The sequence below is a fragment of the Neopsephotus bourkii genome, unplaced genomic scaffold (genome assembly GCF_033783945.1).
Source record: "Neopsephotus bourkii isolate Nb327-2 ecotype Australia unplaced genomic scaffold, CSIRO-AGI_Nbou_v1 NB_1292, whole genome shotgun sequence".
Lineage (NCBI taxonomy): Eukaryota > Metazoa > Chordata > Aves > Psittaciformes > Psittacidae > Neopsephotus > Neopsephotus bourkii.
This window is the reverse complement of record NW_026901776.1, coordinates 4,131,845-4,153,638: the sequence shown is the minus strand read 5'-3', so window position 1 is coordinate 4,153,638 and position 21,794 is coordinate 4,131,845. Positions and strand designations below refer to the sequence as shown.

The 21,794-nt window shown below is 36.8% G+C and overlaps 1 protein-coding gene across 6 annotated transcripts in view; it reads left to right on the top strand.

The window, feature by feature from the left end:
• AKT3 (AKT serine/threonine kinase 3) overlaps window positions 1–21,794 on the top strand; it is a 148,189-nt gene that overhangs the window by 85,244 nt on the left and 41,151 nt on the right. For all 6 annotated transcript variants that reach the window (XM_061365774.1, XM_061365778.1, XM_061365776.1 and 3 more), the window contains exons 4-8: window positions 4,937–5,048; window positions 6,532–6,676; window positions 13,612–13,743; window positions 16,493–16,558; window positions 18,174–18,242. In XM_061365774.1, coding sequence (XP_061221758.1) covers window positions 4,937–5,048; window positions 6,532–6,676; window positions 13,612–13,743; window positions 16,493–16,558; window positions 18,174–18,242 — 524 coding nt within the window. The remainder of the gene's footprint in view (window positions 1–4,936; window positions 5,049–6,531; window positions 6,677–13,611; window positions 13,744–16,492; window positions 16,559–18,173; window positions 18,243–21,794) is intronic.

The window sequence follows — 21,794 nt, the reverse complement described above, 5'->3', positions numbered from 1 at the left end:
TCCACTTCTTTATACTGGTTTTGTTTCAGTTTTGTAATTTTCTGTATAGATCCTAAAAGGCCAAACAAATGCTACAGACTTGTTGGAACAAAGTTGTCAGTTTCTGTTACTGACTTTGTATTTTGCTCCTTTGAGCAAGTATTCTCCCCCAAGCTTTTTCATCCCCTCTAATGTTAAAGGGCAAAATTCTCATGACTGATGTTTAATCTCAGCAAGACAAAAAGCTTTAGGATTAAAACGTGTAATTCCAAATTGGAGATGGCTAGCATACAAGAATATGAAGTTGAGTCTGTCTGTTTACTGGCTTACTCATCTTTTTGAATGATAATTTAGACTTCCAACTGTTTTGAGTTGAGATTCAGCCCTTTAATTACATATGTTTATGTATAGTAGCAAACTTGAAGACATTATGTTAGAGTGTTCTCTACTCTTGGTAATGACCCAACTATCACTCGAGTGTTCAGAGCCAGCTCTCAGTAGCCAGTTTCACTCATTCTTCTGTTCTTTTGTAGTTTCCAAACTATTCTCTCTGTCTTAAACTACTATGTTTTTTTCCAGTAATTAATAGAAAAATATTTTGATAATTAGCAGTAACTGTGTATTACAGCACTTATTCATCTTAATAGTTCTTTTTTTTTTCTTTTTTTTTTTTTTCCTTCCCTCTAGCTGTAGGTGAAAGACATTCACAAACAAGTTTTTATTCATGTTGCAGTCCTGACAGGAATCTTGTATACCATTTGTATACAGCAGCACATGAAGCATGTGGGTGTACTAAATATCAGCAGACTTCAGTCACTTTCATCTAGTTGAGAAAGACAGGTAGCCCTCCACTTCTTTCTGAAACTCTTTTGCTTCAGACTCTAAGGATACAAACGTATTTAATACATATTTAATTTCAGCCTTCCACAAAGAAATTTAACCTTTAGCTGCTTTTAACAGAATATTAAAAACGCTTCTTGAGTTTTGTTAGATTTCTTTTTTTTAATAGCATTCTTCAGTGGAATGGCTTTATATATATATTCTCAGTGCCATTTTCAATTGCTAAGGTATTTTTTATTACCTTTAATTGATTTAGTTAATCATCTGTGATGAAAACTCAGAGAGTAAATACCCTGGTAGTTACAGAGCTTAGTATATGCATCCATATGTTTTGTTCTTGTTAATAATGTGCATCTTCACTTTGAGGACTGCCTGAAAAAAAAAATATAGGTAGTACCAGTAATATAGCTACATATATAATATATTAGATACAAATTTACATAATTACATGCTAATATATATATTAATTACTATACTATATATACTATACTAAATGTATAGATAAAGACCATATTATAGATAGCATTTGGACACAGGCAGGCTTAATTCTGTTAGTTCCAATTTTGTGTGCTTGAGTTGGCAAACTTACATTAATGCGATTTTAATGTATGTATTTTTGTATGTATTTGCAGTCAAAAAATGGTGAAATCTAAAGTTCCATTACAGGCACTGGAAAGGATACTTTTCAACTGGTATAGCCTTTTCTGCAGGTTTGACTGTACCTAACATAGTCACCTCACTTTTCTGTCCCTGACAACTTCTCTTACCTTCTTTCTCCTAAACTAGCTACTCCAGTTTAGCTATATTCTAGCTAACCCCAATATTTTTTTTCTTGCACAGGTTACAGTCTTTTTCCTGCCCCATTTCTATTCTTCTCCCTTAGTACATTCTCTAGTCTTTTGTTCCCAACTTCTCTTCTGTAAATAAGTTACTGTAGTTTATTTTTCTGTATTGGATTTTGCCTCAGCAAGGCAGTTTCTTTTTACTATTGCCTATAGAATAGGATGAGGCATTATAAATATAGGAGAAAGACCTTTCCATTTAGCAGGTGTAGATATCTGTAACCTCAGGAGATATTTGTAACCTCTGGATTATACTTCAGTGCATGGGTTTTCAATGATTTTACGCTTTAGCAATTGTTATTATAATTTTTTACCCTCCTCCCACTCCACTCTTATACCTCCCACATGTAGTGTGTCCAGATGCCTTGCCTTTTCACTGGAATACTAAAAGGATATCAAAGGTCTTGGTTTGCCAAGTTTTAAGTCTTGTCTCCAAAAAGTAGTATTTTCCAGCAGTGTGCAGCTTTAGGCAGACACCCAGCAAAGACAATTTCAGCCTGCATGATTGAAGTGTGATAGGATTAAAGCTGAGAGGATGGTTTTGTCAGGAGTAAGATGAGATAATCTTAGAGTAGACAATGCTTCTAGTCTCTTCTGTTACGAAGGTAGCTCAACACATTCCGTAGAGCTACAGTTGAGTTAAGAAAACAAATAGCCTGTTAACCCTAGCCTCACCATCATCACGTTCATAACTTGAACTTCAGTCATATTCCTGAAGATGGGGTTTCTTTGATCTCATGAGTAATATTTGCATTCAGCTGCAAGCCTGGTTATGTATCCTAAACAGCTCTATCTCATCATGCCACAAGTTCCTGTCATCTGCTTCTATCCTCCTTGTTTCTCTTCCAGCTTCTGTGTTAAATTCCCTCTTCCTGTGTCCATCCTGCTGTAGCTCTTTCTTCTAAATTTTGAGGATGCCTCTCATCCCACCCAAGACCTACCTGAGTTTATAAAAGCAGTGTGGTTGGATTGCTGTTCCTCTTTTGAGTCTCCACAGTGTATGCAGGTTTGTTAAATGTAATGCCACCCCCCTGAGCGGTGAGAAGTCTGACTTACATAAGTATATGGTAAATGAACAGATTTCGCCTCAAAAAATACACCTTTGCAGTGCAATATTTCCTTTGTTTCTCTCTCACATGTCTGTAAAGCTTCTGAGATGTCCTGCTAAGCTGCAGAAAACCCATCATATTGACAGACATATCCACTTCCACTCTTCTTTGCTTTTTCAAATTTCAAATTTAAAAATTGCAGTATGCATGGAAGCTCTTAAATCAAGGTGTGCTTACAAAGACTACCTTAACATCAGTTCTTTCGTGCCTGTATTAAGGATGGTCCAGTACAAGTAAGTGTGATGATACTTAGTGTGGCTTTATATCATGGAGGCAGAGGTCATTTCTTACATAATGGCGTCACAAATTGTTTAGATTTTTGTATATACAAATCAATGCCTTGAACTAAGGCTTTAAGCTTATTATGAGCTAGTAATATTAAAAGCGAACTGCTTTAATGTATTTTCAGTATGCAGCTGCATATGCAGTATAGGTCAGCTACGAGTATGTGTCTTGTGTACAATTAACAACAACAAAGGCATAAGAAAGCAAAACCGAGGGAGGCAGTACCTAGGTATGTTGGGTGGCTGGAAGTTTTCTGGGTCTTACAAAGCTCCTTGGAGAATATTTAAAATGCATTCCTGTAAAATTGTGGGTGATGGTTGAGGTTTCAGGACCCTGAATTTGTGAAGAAAAAATACATCAAACATATAATTCATATCTGAGAGAATAGCATGCCTTGTGAAGTGGTACATGTCATATCACGTGCCTTTTTAAAGCACTGACATTAGCTGGAATAAATAAAATGTAATTCACTAAGAGTAAATGTAAGGTTTCATGCTAAAGTGTAGTCAGCCACATCAGTAAAAGGGTGTGGGTCAGCTGGTAGGTGATAGCTCTACCAAAAGGAAGTTACAGCCCATTGTAAATGAACAAGAAGTCTGTTGACATATTCATTATTGATTGATTTGTGAACCTGTTGAATCATTTTAGATCGCACGTTTGGTCTGGATCAGCTTTGAAGAAGTGATAGTATTCCAGAACATGAGATGCAGTGTTTGTGTCTGTTCCATGGTAGCTGCAGGAAAACAAACTGCACTTTTGACAGAGTAACCTTAATGTCACAAAAATGTTTAAATATATTTGCATGAATAAAGAGTTAAGTAGGTCAGTGTTTTGCAGATGTAATATTTAGTGCATTGTGATACACTGTAAAATCTAACACACAGTTTAATTGAACCGTTGCCTGAATCACCAGTGTTGTGGTCTTGTGAGAGAGGAGTAATAGGCAGTCTGCTGTATGTCTAGATTTGTGTGGCATGGAAGATCTTGGATCTGAAAGCACAATCTGTGAGGTTAAGTTGGTTGAATTGATTTAAGCCAGGGAAGACTGAAGAGAGATAGTGTTTGAATATCTAAAAGGGATAGCTACTGAAAAGACAAATTAGTCAATAGGGCAAGAAACAATATGCTTAAATTACAGGAACATTAAATACTAGGAAAAAAATCCAACTATAAAAATAATTAATTTATTTATAGCTGGATGGAATAGTTTGCTTACAGAGGATTTGAAATTACTACTTTTTGGGGACTGTAGAAAGAGTGTAGGGAAATACTTAGGAGAAATAGCATAGATTCAATACCTGATTCTGCTCTGGGGCACCAACAGAACTGAACAGTTTCCTGGGACAGTCCCCCTGTGTGTGTATGGTTATTCTGTATTTAATAATCAAGCTAGTTTCAACATCTGAACTTTCTCAAATAGGGTATTTTACAATAAATCTAATCCTAAAGTGACAGTAGCATGGGTAATTGTGGCATGGTTACCATTGAAGGGAAAATGTCATATTCCTCCTGCCAGGTACAGATGGAAAAATATGCCTGTGGCTACTGCTGTTACCTTGGCATACTGGAGCAATCCGGGCTCTAATACTTTTCTTACCCTTATAACACAGACCTAGTTTGCAAATGAAGATTGCACTGTTCATACGGGCAATGATACACATTTCATCAAGTCCTCTGACTGCTTTCTTCACCTTACGGTTGTTACCTTCTACCTTTTATTGAAGCCTATGGTTATATTACCATACTGTATTTCCTTATGTGTAGTGGATACATGCTGGATTGGTATACATAAGCTGTCTGTATTTCATCTAAGTAATTTCATTTGCTCTTCACCCATTAACTGGCAATGTCTAAAAGTGCCAATGTCATGTATTTCTCTAGAATGTCAGCTAATGAAAACAGAGCGACCAAAGCCAAACACATTCATTATCAGATGTCTTCAGTGGACCACTGTCATAGAGAGGACGTTCCACGTAGACACGCCAGAGGAACGGTGAGGGTTTTATTTTTTGCTTTGCTTTCCATATTCTTCACTCAAAAGCCTCAGTACAGTCTCTACTGGGATGGCACAGTGATCAGCACTTGGAACTGTGACATTCTGAGCACATCTGAACAGTTAGTTGAAGAATTTGTAAGTCAGCTTCTGTAATATATTATCTGAGCTCATAGCTAGTGTTCAGTTGCCTGTGAGTAGGTGGGATGAGTGTGTTCAAATAAGCCAAAACTATGTCATGATATGTCTCTGAAGTGTTAAATTTTGAACAGTCAAAGCCTGCATTAGAGGATTTTCCAGGCTTGCTATCTTAAATTTTCCTTTTTCTCATCCTAATATGCTCGGGGTTTTTTTGGCACAGAAAGCAGCATGCTTGATATAATTTATTTTATGTTTGCTTATTAGTTTTTCTTCTTTCATTAAACATACACAAACTCATAAGAATGAGGTTATTTAATGCACCAAAAGAATGTAGGAGATACAGGATGGTGTATCTTGCTAAAATGTTTTATATGGTGTCTCTGGTTAGATGCACTGAGTCTTCCCACTGTGGGCATCTGTCCTGTTGAGATTAATATTATTAATTGGTTTTATTCATGTTGTTCGTAACAATAAAAGACCCCGGTGACTTTGCTTTTGCTGTTGTTTCCCTGTCATTAGTATATTCACTTAGAATTTTTTTTATTCTACCTTAGACTTTTCTGCACCCTATCTTTCTTCTGTGTATGCAACGTAGCACATCTGACAGCTTTCAGCAGTAGCACCAGAGTCCTCCTCTATCCCTTGCTGGCTGAGCAGTAACAGCAGGTGCTGCACTTGGTGTAGGGCTGGTGTATCTGTGCTGGTTAGCCAGTGCACAGAATAGCCATGAACTCAGCTGCCCTGGCTAGTGCCTCCACAGAAACCCTCACCTAGGCCTGCCTCTTTGTGCAGCTGTTTTTTATAATGCTTGTAGGAATTCGGTTATCTTTGAGGACCTCTTTCTTGGGGGAATTTGAAATTAGCCAACAAGTTGAGTTTTAAGTGAAGGCAGACAAAGAGTTGAACACACAACATGGTTTAATAAACCTTTTTTTTTTTTTTTTTCTGTGAAAATGTCTCACATAGAGGGAGAATTTCATAAAAAGTCTTTTAAAACAGCAAGTTGTTATCATAGTATTGGATAGGAGGTAACATTCTATGCTCTGAGCTATGTTATACCTGGAGCAAGTGTTTTCAAGTTTTCACTGTTAATGTATTTATAAAATCAGACACTGGTAATTTTTGAAATTAACCATGCAGCAATCCTTTTTGATGCTGCTGAACTTCACCATCTTTAACATAATGCAGAATTTGGAAAGAAATTGAAGTGATGGTTTTATATTAATCTCTTGCTGTGTAACATAAGAATTGAACATTAAAGCAATGTAGCATGTGAAAAACCTTATAAATCATTTATTGGGATTTATGAGTTCTAATAGGGATTTTGGCTTGTTCATGGTAGGGAAGAATGGACAGAAGCAATCCAGGCTGTAGCAGACAGACTTCAGAGGCAAGAAGAGGAGAGGATGAACTGTAGTCCAACTTCACAGATAGACAACATAGGAGAAGAAGAGATGGATGCTTCAACAACCCATCATAAAAGAAAGGTAATGACATTAAAAAAGAACTGACAAGACTGATACATAAAATAACATCTGTAGAATGATCTAGTTGGGTAAAACAATATACAGGGACTAGTATTTCTACATACATTTCAATGTATTATAAGCAGAAAAATACATATGTGTTTATTTTATAGAATCCTAGAATCACAGAATGGTTTGATTGGATGGGACCTTAAAGATTATCTAGATCCAGTCCACCTGCCACTGGCTCAACCAGCAGGTTGCTCAAAGCCCTGTCCAACGTGGCCTTGAACACTTCCAGGGATGGGCATCACAAGTTCTCTGGGCAACCTGTTCCAGTGTCTCACCACCCTCATAGTGAAGAATTTCTTCCTAATGTATAACCTACATCTACTCTGTTTCAGCTTAAAGCCATTCCCCTTTGTCTTGTTACTGCCTACCCTTGTTAAAAAGTTCATCTTTACTCTTTTCAGTAAAGGTGAACTGCTCTAGTTTTATTTATTTGTTATGCTCTCTGATACAGCACTTCTGAAAAACAAAGTTCAGCTGTTCAGGCACATGTTAATGTTCTGCTTATTGTTTTAGTATTACTTTCATATTTTCTTTTTTGTTTACTCTTCTAGAAGTATGGTAATAAAATATTTTCTTTAGACAAGTAGATTTGCACCCTTTCTCATGCAAATGATACCCAGTACAAATTAGATAATTTACATGAAAAAGGCTAGCAGGATTTGGGGTTTAATGACCTTGTTTTTTGCTAACTGGGAAAATGACTCTGCTTTAGTTTTCAATGAAGTAAGGGAAAACAATGTTTTATTTTTTTTAAATCCTCCACAGCTTTTGGTATTAAGTAGGAATATGTGTCTTGTTAGCTATAACATACTAGTAGTTGCGTCTTCAGAGTCACCATGACAAGCATACAACTAAGAGCATGTTTTAAAGCTTCAGTGCCACAGAGAAATTTGCTTATTATTATTTTGTGTTTCCATTTTGTCCTGTGGTTCTGTAAGTACGAACTACTCTTGAAGAATGGATCATTGAAATGGATGTCTCTCATTTACTATACAGGGTTGACCTGACTCAAGAAATGCATTGAAATTGCATGAGAAAAATAATCTGTATAGGACTGGTTTTGTTCTTTTTAGGTAGAAGTGTGAAACATGGAAAAAATGAAGAGGAAGTCTGCTGACAGGGCAAAATAGTCTTATAGCTAATGTAACTGAATGCTTTTGAATGATGAACAATGAAAAGAAATAGCGGATGTGTTCCTTTACTTATAAAGCATGTTTTGTTTGTTACAATGTATGAAGCAAGAATCATAGAAATGTCAGTGGCTGAAAACTATACTCTTATGAATATAACAAATATAATAAAGGTGTTAGTTTAATGCTGTCACGTCCTAACTTCTGAGAAGTTTGCAGAGTAAACAGTTCTTTCATGTTGTTTCATTGTATGCAATTTTCTAACCTTTTTCTGCTGTAGAGAAAGGTGAAAGGTATTTATATACAGCTGTAACAATACTATCATACATTGTCAGGCTGACATTGAACTTTTAGCCTTGTGACATAGATATTTAATGTTTGTGCTGCAGGGTACAATATGATAAGTGACAGCAAGGCAGAGGCAGCGTTCAAGATGTGTCAGTCTTCTGAGAAGCAGTGTGATTATGTGGAAGGGATTTGAGTTTGCTCTATTAAATATCAGAGCATGGTTCCAAGCCTGTGTATCCTCTTAGTGGAGTACAAAACCACTGCATAACAGCAAGCATTTTCAAGGTGTCAAAATGAATGCTTTCTAATATAAGAAGTTTATTTTGTGTGTATGTCTTCCTTGTTCACAGTGCAGTGCATTTTCCCTTAAAACAAAAGGGGCTGTGGAAGTGAAACAGGAAAAGGAGGAGGAAGATCAGTTTTGTTTTTGCCTTGGCACTGATGCTTTAAGAAATGTTGAAATAAGTGATTGGGACAGTGTGTGTGCAGTACTGCAGAGTATTTAACAGCTTTGGCAACAAGCCAAGAGCAAACTCTGTGAGAGAAAGGTGAAATGAAAAATGGTGATATTCAACACCTTGTAATAGAGCAGAATGGAGTTTCTTTAGCTGGTGAAGAGCATGCTAGTGTCCACAAGGATTTTCTTTCTTCCAGAACGCCCAAATCCCACTGCAGATTTCTGACGATTGGAAGACTTTAGTGAAAGGTTCTCAAAAGTTCTTGGAATCACAAATAACGTAATGATGCAGAGTTGTCACTCCTTCTGTGTTAATTGAAATTGGGAAAAAATGTATTTTTTTAGAACTGTTTCTGTTTTGTCAAAATGTTTCTGAAAAGCTTCTGTTTAACCTTTGTAGCTGTTAATGTAATCGGAACCATTTCTGTTATAATGACTTAATGCATTTTACTGCTTTTTTTTGGGGGGGTGGGTATTGGATTTCTTTTCATTTCAGGGATTTTTTGTGCAATGTGTCCTACAAGCTGGTTTTGTCACCTGATTTTTACATCTGAGCCCAGTGAATTTTGCTTGTGCGTGCACCAGATGGTATACATATGAGTAGAAGAGCATAATCAGATTAAGAAATAAGAAACAAGACAGAGAGGAGTGGGCCTGTTCTTCTTTAAAAAGGTAGCAAAAGGTTTACAAAGAACACGGTCTTTAGGATGTGGAACTTGATTTGAACTGACCTGACAGCAATGTCCCTGACCAGATTAGCTGAAGAGCCAAAAGCCTTTTTTTTTTTCCTTTTCTTTTCTTTTTTCTCCCCCCTCATTTTTTCAATGGTGTCGGTGTACCACTTAAGTTTTACAGTAGTAGCATCTCTAAAATTCAGAGCACTAGAAATTCTTAGCAAACTGGTTTCGTTTCTTGCTGTACTATTCCTTGTAAGTAGAGTTTCTTCGTTTCTTCCTCATGAAATCAGATGAAAACTCCAAGTGGTATCATCTTTATGCAAATCAGGAATTTTTTTAAAAATAGTTCCTTGGTAGGAATTTTCAACACCAGTAGTAGGGTGTATTCTTTTGAACAGGTCATCCATAGGGAAGTAAATAGGCTTTAGAGAAGGCTGAACACCATGCAGTTCTTTGGTTAGTGCAGGTTCCTGTAGCTTTATTGTTTTCCCTTTGTTCTCAAATTCGTTTTGCAGGGTGCAGGATAAGTAAATAATAGATTTTTCAGAGGAAACAAAAAAGTGACGTAATGAGGAAAAAGATTAAATTCTTAGAGTTTGGTAAGGGTGAAAAAGGTGGGAAAATCATCAAGGAGAAAGAATCTAGTCTTATGGGAGCCTCCAAAGTTGTTTACCAACATCCCTCAGGTTTAGGAAGTATTTCCATTTTTCCACCAGTTTTCAATACACCCTTCGCTATGGCATCTGTGTTTTTATCTCCCAAGGTCTTGTGTTCTTTGGCAGACTTTTTGAGTTACCCTGCACTGTGTATCATCTCTAAGCATTCTGCTGAGCTTCCTAAGAATGAGAACATCAGGAGACTTTATTCTTAGAAGTAGGACTACCGCCATAGCCTGCTGTTAAGCCACGGATCAAAATCTTGCAAACCTATTACCTTCCTCTTATAAATACACATATATTTTTAACTTGTTTTTACAGAGCTTACAGCTAGATTTATGACTGCTTTGATTAACATTATGTAAGCAAATTTTAGGCAAATGAGTCTTTCAATTTGACTGGCTTGCTGCCCTTAGCATCAAACCCATGTCTGTGATCAGCTGAGCCAAGATCCTCCTTCTGTGTGTGGGCAGAGGGCTGCTTTTGAGATGGTTTTATTCAGATTCTGGTCCATCTCTAAGTTCAGCCTCTCAAAGATCAGAAGTGTGGGAAGAAGGCCTTTGAGACTGCTTGTGATACAATGAATATTTGCCTATTATAAGTTGTTACAGTCAGTAACTCAGTATTCTTTATCAATAAAACTGTTGGTCATTCTTCATCAAGGAATGTGTTAAGTTATGACTGAAGATACGGGGGATTCTGCTCTGAGTTACTCATCCAATGCCTAAATTACTTTTTGAATGCATTGTGGATTTTTCATGTGGTTTTGTCAGTTTTCACTCCTTCAGCGCAAAGGCAGTTGTGTTTGCTTTATGGTTGTTATAGAACTATTGAAGTAGATAACCTAACTTTCCAAAGTACTGACTGTGATATTTGTGAAGTCTTAGCTTTAGCTGATTGAGTACTAGCAGTCACAGAGTGTTTGGATCACAACTTTGTATACTGCACCATGCATCACTGGTTTTAACACATTATGCTAGTTTTTGGAAAAGGTGACCGTTGAAGGATTTGTGGTCATAATTTTTTTATTTTACACTGACAAACTGTAAAGTGAGTTTGTTTTAAGTAGAAAGTATACTAAGCCTTTGAGATATCTGTTACTCCTATTTCTTACTGGGATAAACATGGTTTTGTTCTTCTTGATTAAGGTGGTTTTGGCAGCAAAGTGGGGTCTGTCACTGCAGAATGTTTAAGTGTGAGCAAAGAATGGAGTTCACCAAGATTGCTTAGGAGCTACCCATCAACCATTGCGTTGGAAAAAGGTTTAATTCCTGCTGATGTAGCTAGAAAATTGATATATGGAAAGCATCTTCTCTTAAATAAAGCTTTGAAATATCCAGATGTTACCTTAAGTAGTCTGTTGAAGATTTTTTGCAGCTTTTAAGTTGTAGGTTGAATGTGTAAAAGCTAAGGTATTACAGCATTCATGTGTTTGGTGAAACTTCAGTTGTACCCCTTATGTGAGCAGATTTCAAACTGACTGTGAGTGAGCCATTGCATGCATTATTTTCACAGCATTGCATTTGCCGATAGCAACTTCAGATCCACAATAATAGTATTATGGACTCAATTTTAAAGGAATAAATTTCAGAAGGAAATTTTTGCCTTAATTTTTTCACACAAGAGAATATATTTTCTTACCATTGCTTGTGATTGCACAGTGGGGATATGCCCAATAGCTCTACAGTTAGAATGTGTGTGAGACATGTAGGCACTGTAAAAGTGTTCCTGCTAGAAATAAGGAAATTATTAATTGCATTGTGGAAGGCACAAGTAGAAGTTTATCTGGAATGCCAGTATTCAAGAGAACTGACTGAGGCAGCAACTAGTGGTAGAGAGGGACTCTAGGAAGGTGAAAGATAAGGCACGATCTTTTCCTCACACATAAAAGGATTAACTATATGTAATTTAGCAAAACTGAGACTTGGAGCATAATTACTCTTCATAAATGTTTCATGGTGTATTATTCACAAAAGAAGGAAGATTATTGACACTGCAGGACAGTACTATAACAAGAATAAGTGAGCGTGTTGTCTTTCAGAGCTTTTAACTGATTTCCTCAAGGTTCCTGGGTGCCTGTGTGATGTGGTGCTGCAGTGAAGCCAGTAACACAGCGCGCTGAAAGATGGGCTTTGGAAGCACATGGTGGAAACCAGTATTTGGCCCTGAGTTAGCCAAAATAACCCAGTTGTCATTCCAAGGTGACCCTCTCCAGTCACTGCATCTCAGTATTGTGCTGGTTTTTTCCAATATCCTCATCTTTGCATCTAATGCATAGACTGTATGATTGGTGCTTCTGAACTGGCCGTGAAATGAACTTGCAGAATTAAGATGATTATTGACTCAGGCTTTGTGCTTATGAAAGTGACTAAACTGCTTGGGGATCTGAGATCATCTGGTCATACGCTTTCAGTGTGTGCCACTCCAGTTGAGCTGATAAGCCTACTAGGCTCAAATTGTATAGTGGAACCAGCTCTTGGATGTGCTGTGTTTAGCCTGCAAAACTAGGGCAGTACTAGATGCTTGAATGGTCACTATAATGAAGTCATATGAGAGGGAATAATTTGATACCTTTTCCTTTCAGAGCCAGGTTGATTAATGTAAAAACCGTATAATCATAATCTGTACTCAAATTTTTAAAAGTCCACTTCTAATACAATGACTTCAGTAGTCTTACTGGTATAATACTGCAGTAAGGCTCATGTATGTTTTAGAAAAACAGTCAGTACAGTGATTGGTGTTATGCAAAACTTGCTGATACATTCTTATGTCCCTGGTAGTGCAAGTGTTGATAGGCTTTCTTAGATGTAGAGCGTTCATGAAATGCCTTGTTCTATGTGTGCTTTGTAAAAATAAGATCTGCTTGAGGGTAGGAAGTTTCTACAGAGGGATCTGGACAGGCTGGAAGTTTCTACAGAGGGATCTGGACAGGCTGGATCTATGGGCTGAGGCTAATTGTGTGAAGTTCAACAAGTCAAAAGTGGCGATCCTGCATTTGGGTCACAACAATTCCAAAGGACCTGGGACTGTTGATCAACAGCCAGCTGAACATGAGCCAGCTTGTGCCCAGGCAGCCAAGGCCAGTGAGTTGCTGGAGCATGTCTAAAGAAGGGCAACAAAGCTGATGAAGGTTCTAGAGCACAAGTCTTATGAGAAATGGCTGAGGTTTAGTCTGGAGAAGGCTCGGGGGGGACCTTAACACTCTCTACAACTACCTGAAAGGAGATTGTAGTGAGGTGGGTTTTGGTCACTTCTTCCAGATAACAAACAATCAAGCACAAGAGAAAAAGGACTCAAGTTGCACTGGGGAAGGTTTAGATTGGATATTAGGAAGAAATCCTTCCCTGAAAGGGTTGTCAAGGGAAGTGGTTTGAGTCACCATCTCTGGAGGTATTTGAAAAAAAAGACCCAGACATGTAGATGTGACACTTAGGGACATAGTTTAGTGGTGAACTTGACAGTGCTAGGTTACTGGTTGGACTTGATCATCTCAAAGGTCTTTTCCAATATAAAGTATTCTATGATTTTATGATTATGAACTTGATCGTAGAAATGTACCTGTTTTTGTGAAGTGTTACTATTTTGGTAGCAGCATTTGATTACGTGTGAACACACTCGTACACGTTGGAAATGGGTAACATAAGTCTTGCTAATCCTTGTTCTTTGCCTCTTACAGACAATGAATGATTTTGACTATTTAAAACTACTGGGCAAAGGCACGTTTGGCAAAGTTATCCTTGTCCGAGAGAAAGCTAGTGGGAAATACTATGCTATGAAGATTTTGAAAAAAGAAGTCATTATTGCAAAGGTAAGGAAGATCATAGTTTTAATGTTGTGTAATATTTTCAAATACTATGATCAATATCTAATATGTAAGTTGCATTTTATTTTTGATGGTAACTGAAATTGATAGAAATATTTATGTATCTTCAGAAAACAAGAATACAAAAACTAGAATGTGTACCCATTTTGCATGCTTTTTTCCAGCATCTTGCAATGTAGAATATGCCAACATTTTGAGAGAGTTCACTGGGTAGAAAGAAAGTGCAATTCAAGTTTAAAACCAGAAAAAAATGCATTGTAGGGTATATTACATACTTAAGAATTAAGAAAAAAGTTCTAAGTGAACTGCGTTGGGTTTTTTTTTTTTAATAAATAAAACTAATTTAATGGACCTGTGCTCTGTTCTGCTAAGTTAGATAAGTTTGCTGTGCATGGGACTAAAATTCTATTATTTTCAGTTTTTGAGGAGCAAGAGAAGTCTGAAACTGATGTCTGTTGAAGTAATTTAAACTGCATTGTCCAGTCAATTAAGCTTGATCAGTGCAGTGTTACTAGCTCTTTTGCTTGGTTGTAATGTTAAGAAGTTTAAACTTGAAGATCATCTAGTCTAAGCTTTGTTTGTAGCAATTATAGTTTTGAATCCCACTTCCATAGAACAAGTTGAGAGCAAGAAACCTACATGCTCTTATCACCAGGAGACGCAAGTAAAACCAATCCCAGGGTCATTTTTCTCCCTCTTTGTTGACCAGTGAGAAGATTAAGTGTGTAAGGAAAGACACCTTTCATCCTGTGATGAAAATAGGAGCACCTCAGTCTTCTAAATTTGACTTCCTCAAAACTGGAATTTTGTTTTGGAGGGAGTCCCTCTAAGTTTATCATAGTAGGGCTGTATATTGATAAGAAACTGATGAAAAAATAAAAAATAGACTATGCTTAGATCTTCACAAGTGAAGGGATCGTGTATTTTTACCTACAGTCACCAAATACCAGTTTTTCCCACTTCTTCCCAAACTGAAAACATAAGCAGACTTGGGCATGAATTTAGCTGCCTGATCTAGTGGGTGTGTAAGTATGCCATGGGGATTTATCAATAGCGTTTAACCCTGGAGATCAGTGCTAAGGGTATGGTCAGTAGGTAGAGATCTGCAGTCCCCACCCAACCTATAATGTGCACTACAGAAGGTCATACCCTAACAGTTAACATAAAGCAGAAAAGTGATGCATTGACAGCTCTGTCTAGAAGGTTATATAGCATCTGCTCAGTTCAGACTAAATCTGTTGATCCTAAATTTTCATGACAGATTAATATTATAGTTACCAGGAAATTGCTACCAGTATCACAGACTTCTGAAGCAATTCCAGAAAAACTGGCCATTGCCAGCTTTTTATGCCCCGTTTCTGGTGAACCACTGAGGTTGAAAAATAAATAAATAAAGCTAACTTTAGGTTTGCTTATCTCCTTGAAGAGTTTTTTGGTTTAACCCCAGTATGAGGTTATAGTGTATAGGCTCAGTGTTGCACTGCTATTCAGCTAAATGGCATCATAATTTCTTACCAGTAACTCTGTTGTTGTTGAACTTCCTATTTTGACAATTTTTAAGTCTAATTTAAAGCTCCTGACATCTGTGTTTACTTTCTAGTTTAGTAATACCTTATCTGCAGAGCACTGTCTGCTAAGCATGTAGTACAATGATGTTATATTGGTATTAGTTGTAGCGATAATAAAGTATACTCTGACTAAATATATTTACTTCTGCAGGGCTATTGTTGAAATTTGAGTCACACTAAGTTAGTCTTCAATTCTGCATAATATAATAGTGGTAGCTTAACACTGCAGAAAATGTAGTGCAGGGTGAGCCCTCTTCCTGCCATCCCTCTCCCCCTTGCCCCTTCATCGCCCGTTCGTTGCAAACCTAGTGGCATGAAGGGGCCTTAGCCCTGCCACTGGGGGCTCCCTGTCACCCCTCCAGGCTGTTGCTCGCCTCCCATGTGTCCCTCTTCTGGTATCCCGCCTGGCAGGGGGGTTACTGAGAGGGCCTCTTTCTCGAAATCTTTCTGGAAAGGGGGTGAGGTTGTAGGAACATCTTCCCACCTCCCATGGGCAAGGTGTTTGCCCTTGAGGAAGGGCGTTGCTCCCAGTCAGGATAGCACTGCTCACTTGGCTCTTAAGGACAGCCAAAGTGGATGAGGGATGGAGGGAAGGAGTGAGTTTTGGATGGCTACATATAAAAGAAAAGTTAAAAATAAAAGAAAGTTAAAGAAAAATAAAAAAATACCTGAACAAGTGAATGTTTAAAGCCAGCAAAACTTTATTTACTTAACATTAGACTAGATTAGACTAGGTTTTATAGATGCCTCTGAGTTATTATGTGTACATTTCTTGTAAATTGCTTCAGTCTCTCTGTAGATATGTTGTTCAGATGATTCATACCAGAAATGTGAAGTTGTGATATCTGTATTTTCAAACTATCAAATCCAATATTATAAGCTATTACTTCCCCACACTGGATATAAAATTAAAGATTTCATTTAAAGCAAGAAAATAAAAAACTAAAGTGAAACTCATTAATTGTATTTTGCCAAACTTAAATTTACTTTAAAATCTTTTCTCAGAAAACATGAATTATTTTTCATGTCTCTCTCAGGTTCGATCATTTTCCAAAACTGTACTGCAGCTTATTCTTTTTGAAAGTGTTGACCTTTTCCTCCTAATTAATTCAATGACAATTTTATATGTTAATTCAGACTTACTTCTTCTACTCTTTATTTCTCAGGATGAAGTAGCTCATACGCTTACAGAAAGCAGAGTGTTGAAAAATACGAGACACCCTTTTTTAACAGTAAGTATCAAGAATTAGTTTTAAGTGCATTAGCAGGTGGTTTTCAACGTGATGGGAGTTTCATTATGAACAGTATTTACAAATTTTGAAGTCTTTCTTGTGTTTATTTGTAAACAAGTAGTGGCTATCTAGTGCTTCTCATATCCTTTATCAGAATATGTATTTAAGAGTTCAGAAAGTCTGTTTCTAACGGTTTTGTGAAGCTCAACTGCACTTCAGTTTAACTGTAGAATGTAACTGTTGCTCATATACAGAAATCACAAGTTGAACATTTTCTTAATAAAAGTTATTGCTATCACATAATATCAAGTAATTTTTATCAAGAAAACTCAATTGAGTTCAATAAAACGATAAAAAATACTATTTGTTCAACATAAGTAGCCCGTGGAGCAACAAAGCTGAAACCCCACTACCTCAGTGTCATTGTCTTAATATGGTTTAGATTTAATAGAAGGTATTGAAGCTATTGAAAATAAGATGAAAATTTTGAGATTCATGACAAGTCATGATTAATAGCTTTAATTTTACAGCTGACTTATGTAGAAGTAATTCTGATTCCTCTGGTTTGAGAATGTATTAGAAAGGCTTTTCATTGATTCCAAAAGATGATTAACATGTATTTTAAGGTAGGGAAAAATTATTTTCTTTTTTGTATTAAAATACCAGAGTATAGCATGGAAGCTTTCCTATTTAGAAAATCATGAACCAAACCCTTTAGAAAGCAGAGGATTGCATTCACATTGCTTGGCCAAAATATTCTTGGAAATTCAGTGAAAAGAAATGAGATCCCCTAAAGTTATTTAATTTAGAGTGTGAAGGTAAGCAGGAGTAGGCGTTAATTGCAGCCAAATTTTGCAAATTACTGCAGTTGTATCTTTAAATGTCTCTGATATTCTTAAGCAAATATTTTAAGGACACATGCAGTATTTTAACTCAAATGAGTTGCCTGATGATTTTGTTATGTGTAGTTCTACTGTGTTTTGTTTCTTTAGAACTGTATCTGTAGATTTGCTTTGGTATAATTTTTCCAAGCAAAATCAAATCAGCATGAAAAGTCAAAAATTCTAATTAAGGTACTAACATTGGTTACAGTTTTTAAATGATATGTAAATAAATATATTCATTTGTCAGTGTTTTTAACATTGTATGGTATGTGAAACTAGAGACTCCTTTTGGATATGAAAGCAGGCTGGAGGTTTAGATCACTTGTAAGTTTTTATATGAGAGAAATGAGAAAGAATATTGTAATATCTCTCTTCATGGGCATCATGGAAGTGGACATCATAAAATGAGTGAGAATAGCTGGTTCCATATATGGCAGTAAGAAACCTGTATAGAATTGTGCAATTTTATCAACTATGTAGAATTCTATTATAACAAGCATAATGTTTTCATATCAGTGGGTATGTGGCAGAGATGAAGGAAGACATGAAGGTTTTTGTTAATTCATCACAAGCTCCAGATAGGAATTCACACTTTTAATTACTCCGAAAATGCTCACCAAATCAGAATTGTTTGCTTAAGAGGATTAAATTAAATTTTGTTCCAGTTTAAGTGCAAGAAATTGGGTTAATACAAGATGATAATTGTTTGGTTTTGCTGTTTTCTTTGCAAGTCCTTGAAATATTCCTTCCAGACAAAGGATCGTTTGTGTTTTGTGATGGAGTATGTTAATGGAGGAGAGGTAAGTAGAAAAAAGATGTTCTGCACTTTTAATAGTAATACTGTCACTGGGTTACACTTTAAAAGATAATATTTTCTTGCCTTTTTTGCTTTCTAGTATCTTTGAAAGTTGTCTTTTTTCTTTGTATTTTTTTTAAAACTGTTATTTAAAAAAATGTGGATGTGTTTTACAACTGTGCTGTCAAAAAAAAAGTTTTTTTTTGGTCAAAAGCAGTTCTTCTGGAAAAATTAGATTTTTGAAAGACACAAATATCTTACTGTTTTTTCTTCAAGCATATTGTAGCATGTTCTGGCATGAAATGGTCATAATGTAGTGCAAACAAGCAAAAATATTGTTGACTAGTCTTATTTTTGTCCTAATGTGAAATATGTGCTTTCTTCTTTGTTGTAGCCATTTCAAATATGTATGAGAAAAGTGTTCATATTTTTCGTTACTTCTTCCTCTTCACTTGCTGTGTACTTTGGAAATTTGAAGTTAAGTGTTAAACTTATTAGTGTAGTTAGCCTTTAAGTCATTGCTGTCCTCCAGCTATTTCCTGAAGAATGTAATATCAAAAACTATATCTGTCAAGTGGATTTAAAGAGAATTGCAATCTAAGAAGAGGGCTTTCATCTCCCAAAGAAAATAGAATAGAATAGAATAGTTAGGGTTGGAAAGGACCGTAAGATCATCAAGTTCCAACCCCCCTGCCATGGGCAGGGACACCTCGCTCTAAACCAGATCACCCAAGGCCTTGTCCAGCCTGGCCTTGAACACTGCCAGGGATGGAGCATTCACAACCTCCCTGGGCAACCCATTCCGGTGCCTCACCACCCTAACAGGAAAGAATTTCCTCCTTATGTCCAATCTAAACTTCCCCTGTTTAAGTTTTAACCCATTACTCCTTGTCCTACCACTACAGTCCCTAATGAAGAGTCCATCCCCAGCATCCCTATAGGCCCCCTTCAGATACTGGAAGGCTGCTATGAGGTTTCCATGCAGCCTTCTCTTCTCCAGGCTGAACAGTCCCAGCTTTCTCAGCCGATCTTCATATGGGGAGGTGCTCCAGTCTCCCTTTTAAGTGCTGTTTGCTATTCAGAATGTGTCAGATTACAACATTAACTAGGGGGTTTTTCGTATTTTGTCTACTATGTGCTGCATGATAACACTAAAGTACTAAGTGTTTCCACTAGCTTTTTTTATTAGAAAACTTCCTTCATTCAGGAATTGCTGCAGCATGGTACCATGTTTTTCATTATCCTTCTGCTGTGTTCTCCTACAATGAAACTGTCTTCAGCTATAACCCTAATGCCTGAGCACCCCCAGAGTGCCTGACTTGCGTTTGTTGCTTTGGTGTTTTCAGTGCTCAGTCTGAGGCCCATTTACATCCTAACTTGTTCATGGCCTTCTCCCAGCCATGACTAAAGGTGGTGCTATAGGGTTCTTGAATGGGAGGATGACTTTTTGACTCAGAATGTGTAAACCCATTTCTGGACATCACAGGCTTTTAACCATTTTGGCTAGTTGGACTAGACACAAAAATCTTTCTCAGCAGTAATGGTATAACTGCCTTCTCTTGGACACTCAGCTGGCTTATTTAACATCGAACTTGTGTCAGCAATATTAAGTCAGTGCTATTTACAATGAGTTTTAAAAGTGGCACCTTAATGAATTAGCTAGTTCTTCTTAAGTTTTGTCTGTGTAAGATCTTACTGTATTTCTGTAATCTCAGGGGATGTACTTTGAGAGTATTTTGAATATCAGCCTATCGTTCAGACACTTACCTTTTTGCAAGGTATTTTTCTGCCATATCTGAATGCAGAGCAGAGCCCAGAGAGGATGTTTTCAGCTCCTTTCTTATGATTGAATACTCTGACACTATGTTTTGATCAGGTGTGTATCTTGCATTCCTCTGCATTGGGTAGGGCACCTTTGTGTTAACTGCTGCAGACATCTTGTGTCATGGGTCTCTTGGTTTGCAATGTACTTTGCCAGCGGTGTGTCACTTCTTTCAGGTGTGATGCTCTTGTTTGTTAGAGTTGCTCACCTTCTTTGCTACTGGTTCCCTAATTCAGTGAATCTAACCATAAATTTTTGCCACAGTGGAAAATAATGACCATTCCCTAACTAAGTAGGCAATTTTCTTTGAAGAAACTCTTCTGATTCACTTATGTGCTTCTTTTTGGCTAAAGATTTGGAATAGTAAGTTGGACAGACTGTTCTTCTTAATAGGAAAATCTTTAATCTTACCATTTTTTTTTCTGTGAATTGCAGACTTTAGTCACTCACTGCTAAAAAGTACGAAGGACTTCATATTTGTAAAAACAGCCTGGTTATTTACTTGGAACTACTGAATAAAAGTTACATAAACGCTAGCCAGCATTTTAGCCATTTCTGAGCATATCTTCTATATGGTACACAGATTTTTTCTTTTGCTGCTTCCCTCTACCATTCCCTCTGTTCCAAGAAAGTTTCATTTCCTTGCAATGGTTTCTCACTGTTGAAGATTTTGAAAGTTCATCTTTTAATTATACCCTTCTAGCGGAAAATTGACTGTAGTAGTACCATGTTTCTCTCTCCAGAGCTGTACTACCTTCAGTGGGTTTCTGTTTAAAAATCCTTTAGAATTTGTTTTTTAAACAGTTGTGCCTGAGTCAGTTCCCTTGGGAATTTTCATGTATCATGTCTTTCAGGAGCCCATTGAAAAGTCCTCCAAATGGAAGACTTGTTGAGCTTTACATTTGCATTCTTGACTCTCACCCAGGTGAAAGCAAGAAAATGACACAATTTAGGCTTCTGCCCTAGTATACTAATAAAAAGTGTGGTTGGTACTAGGAGTCTTCAGTTCCTGTGATTAGGAAGGAAACAATTGATGAAAGGGTGTCACTGAATTTCATTATGGAGGAGAAGAGATTGTGTTAAAATGGTTATAAACAAGAATCATACAGTTAATTTTATGCTCTTTAAGGGCCCAATCATGAAATCTTTGTTTTGGACTGAAAACTTTTACTTCTTCTGGTGTTGCTGTTGGACTCCTGATGAAATGCTTAGCAGTGTCTGTTGATCGTAAACTATGTTACAGTATGGAGCTGAAGGATACTTCTAACATTGTGGTTACTTATCAGTGGCATTGTTATAGTGAAGGAATTACATTAAAGTAATGTTAAGACATTGAAATTTGATTTTAGGAAAATAATTCTCATCTGGCTTAGTTGAGGTGACCATGTTCTATTATAAAGACTTTGAAATGGCATATTTTATGAGTGCGTGGTGGAAAAATGCATACAGTATTGCATGGTAAACTGTGTTCTTCACTTTGGTTCAAAATATAGAATATTCATGTACATATTTTTAAAAAGTAAAACTTATTAATACTTACAGATGAACACAGGCCTGCTTTAAAGAAAAGAAGCCCCATTAGGTTTTATACGTTTTTTGCTGTCTCTGTCCTATCAACATTTATTGGGGAAAAAAGAAAGTGTAAGGATGTATTGATGATGGCTTTCCTGATTTGCTTCCTCTTCCTTTTGTAACCCCTATAATTTTCAGTACTATGTGACTGCAGTATGTTAG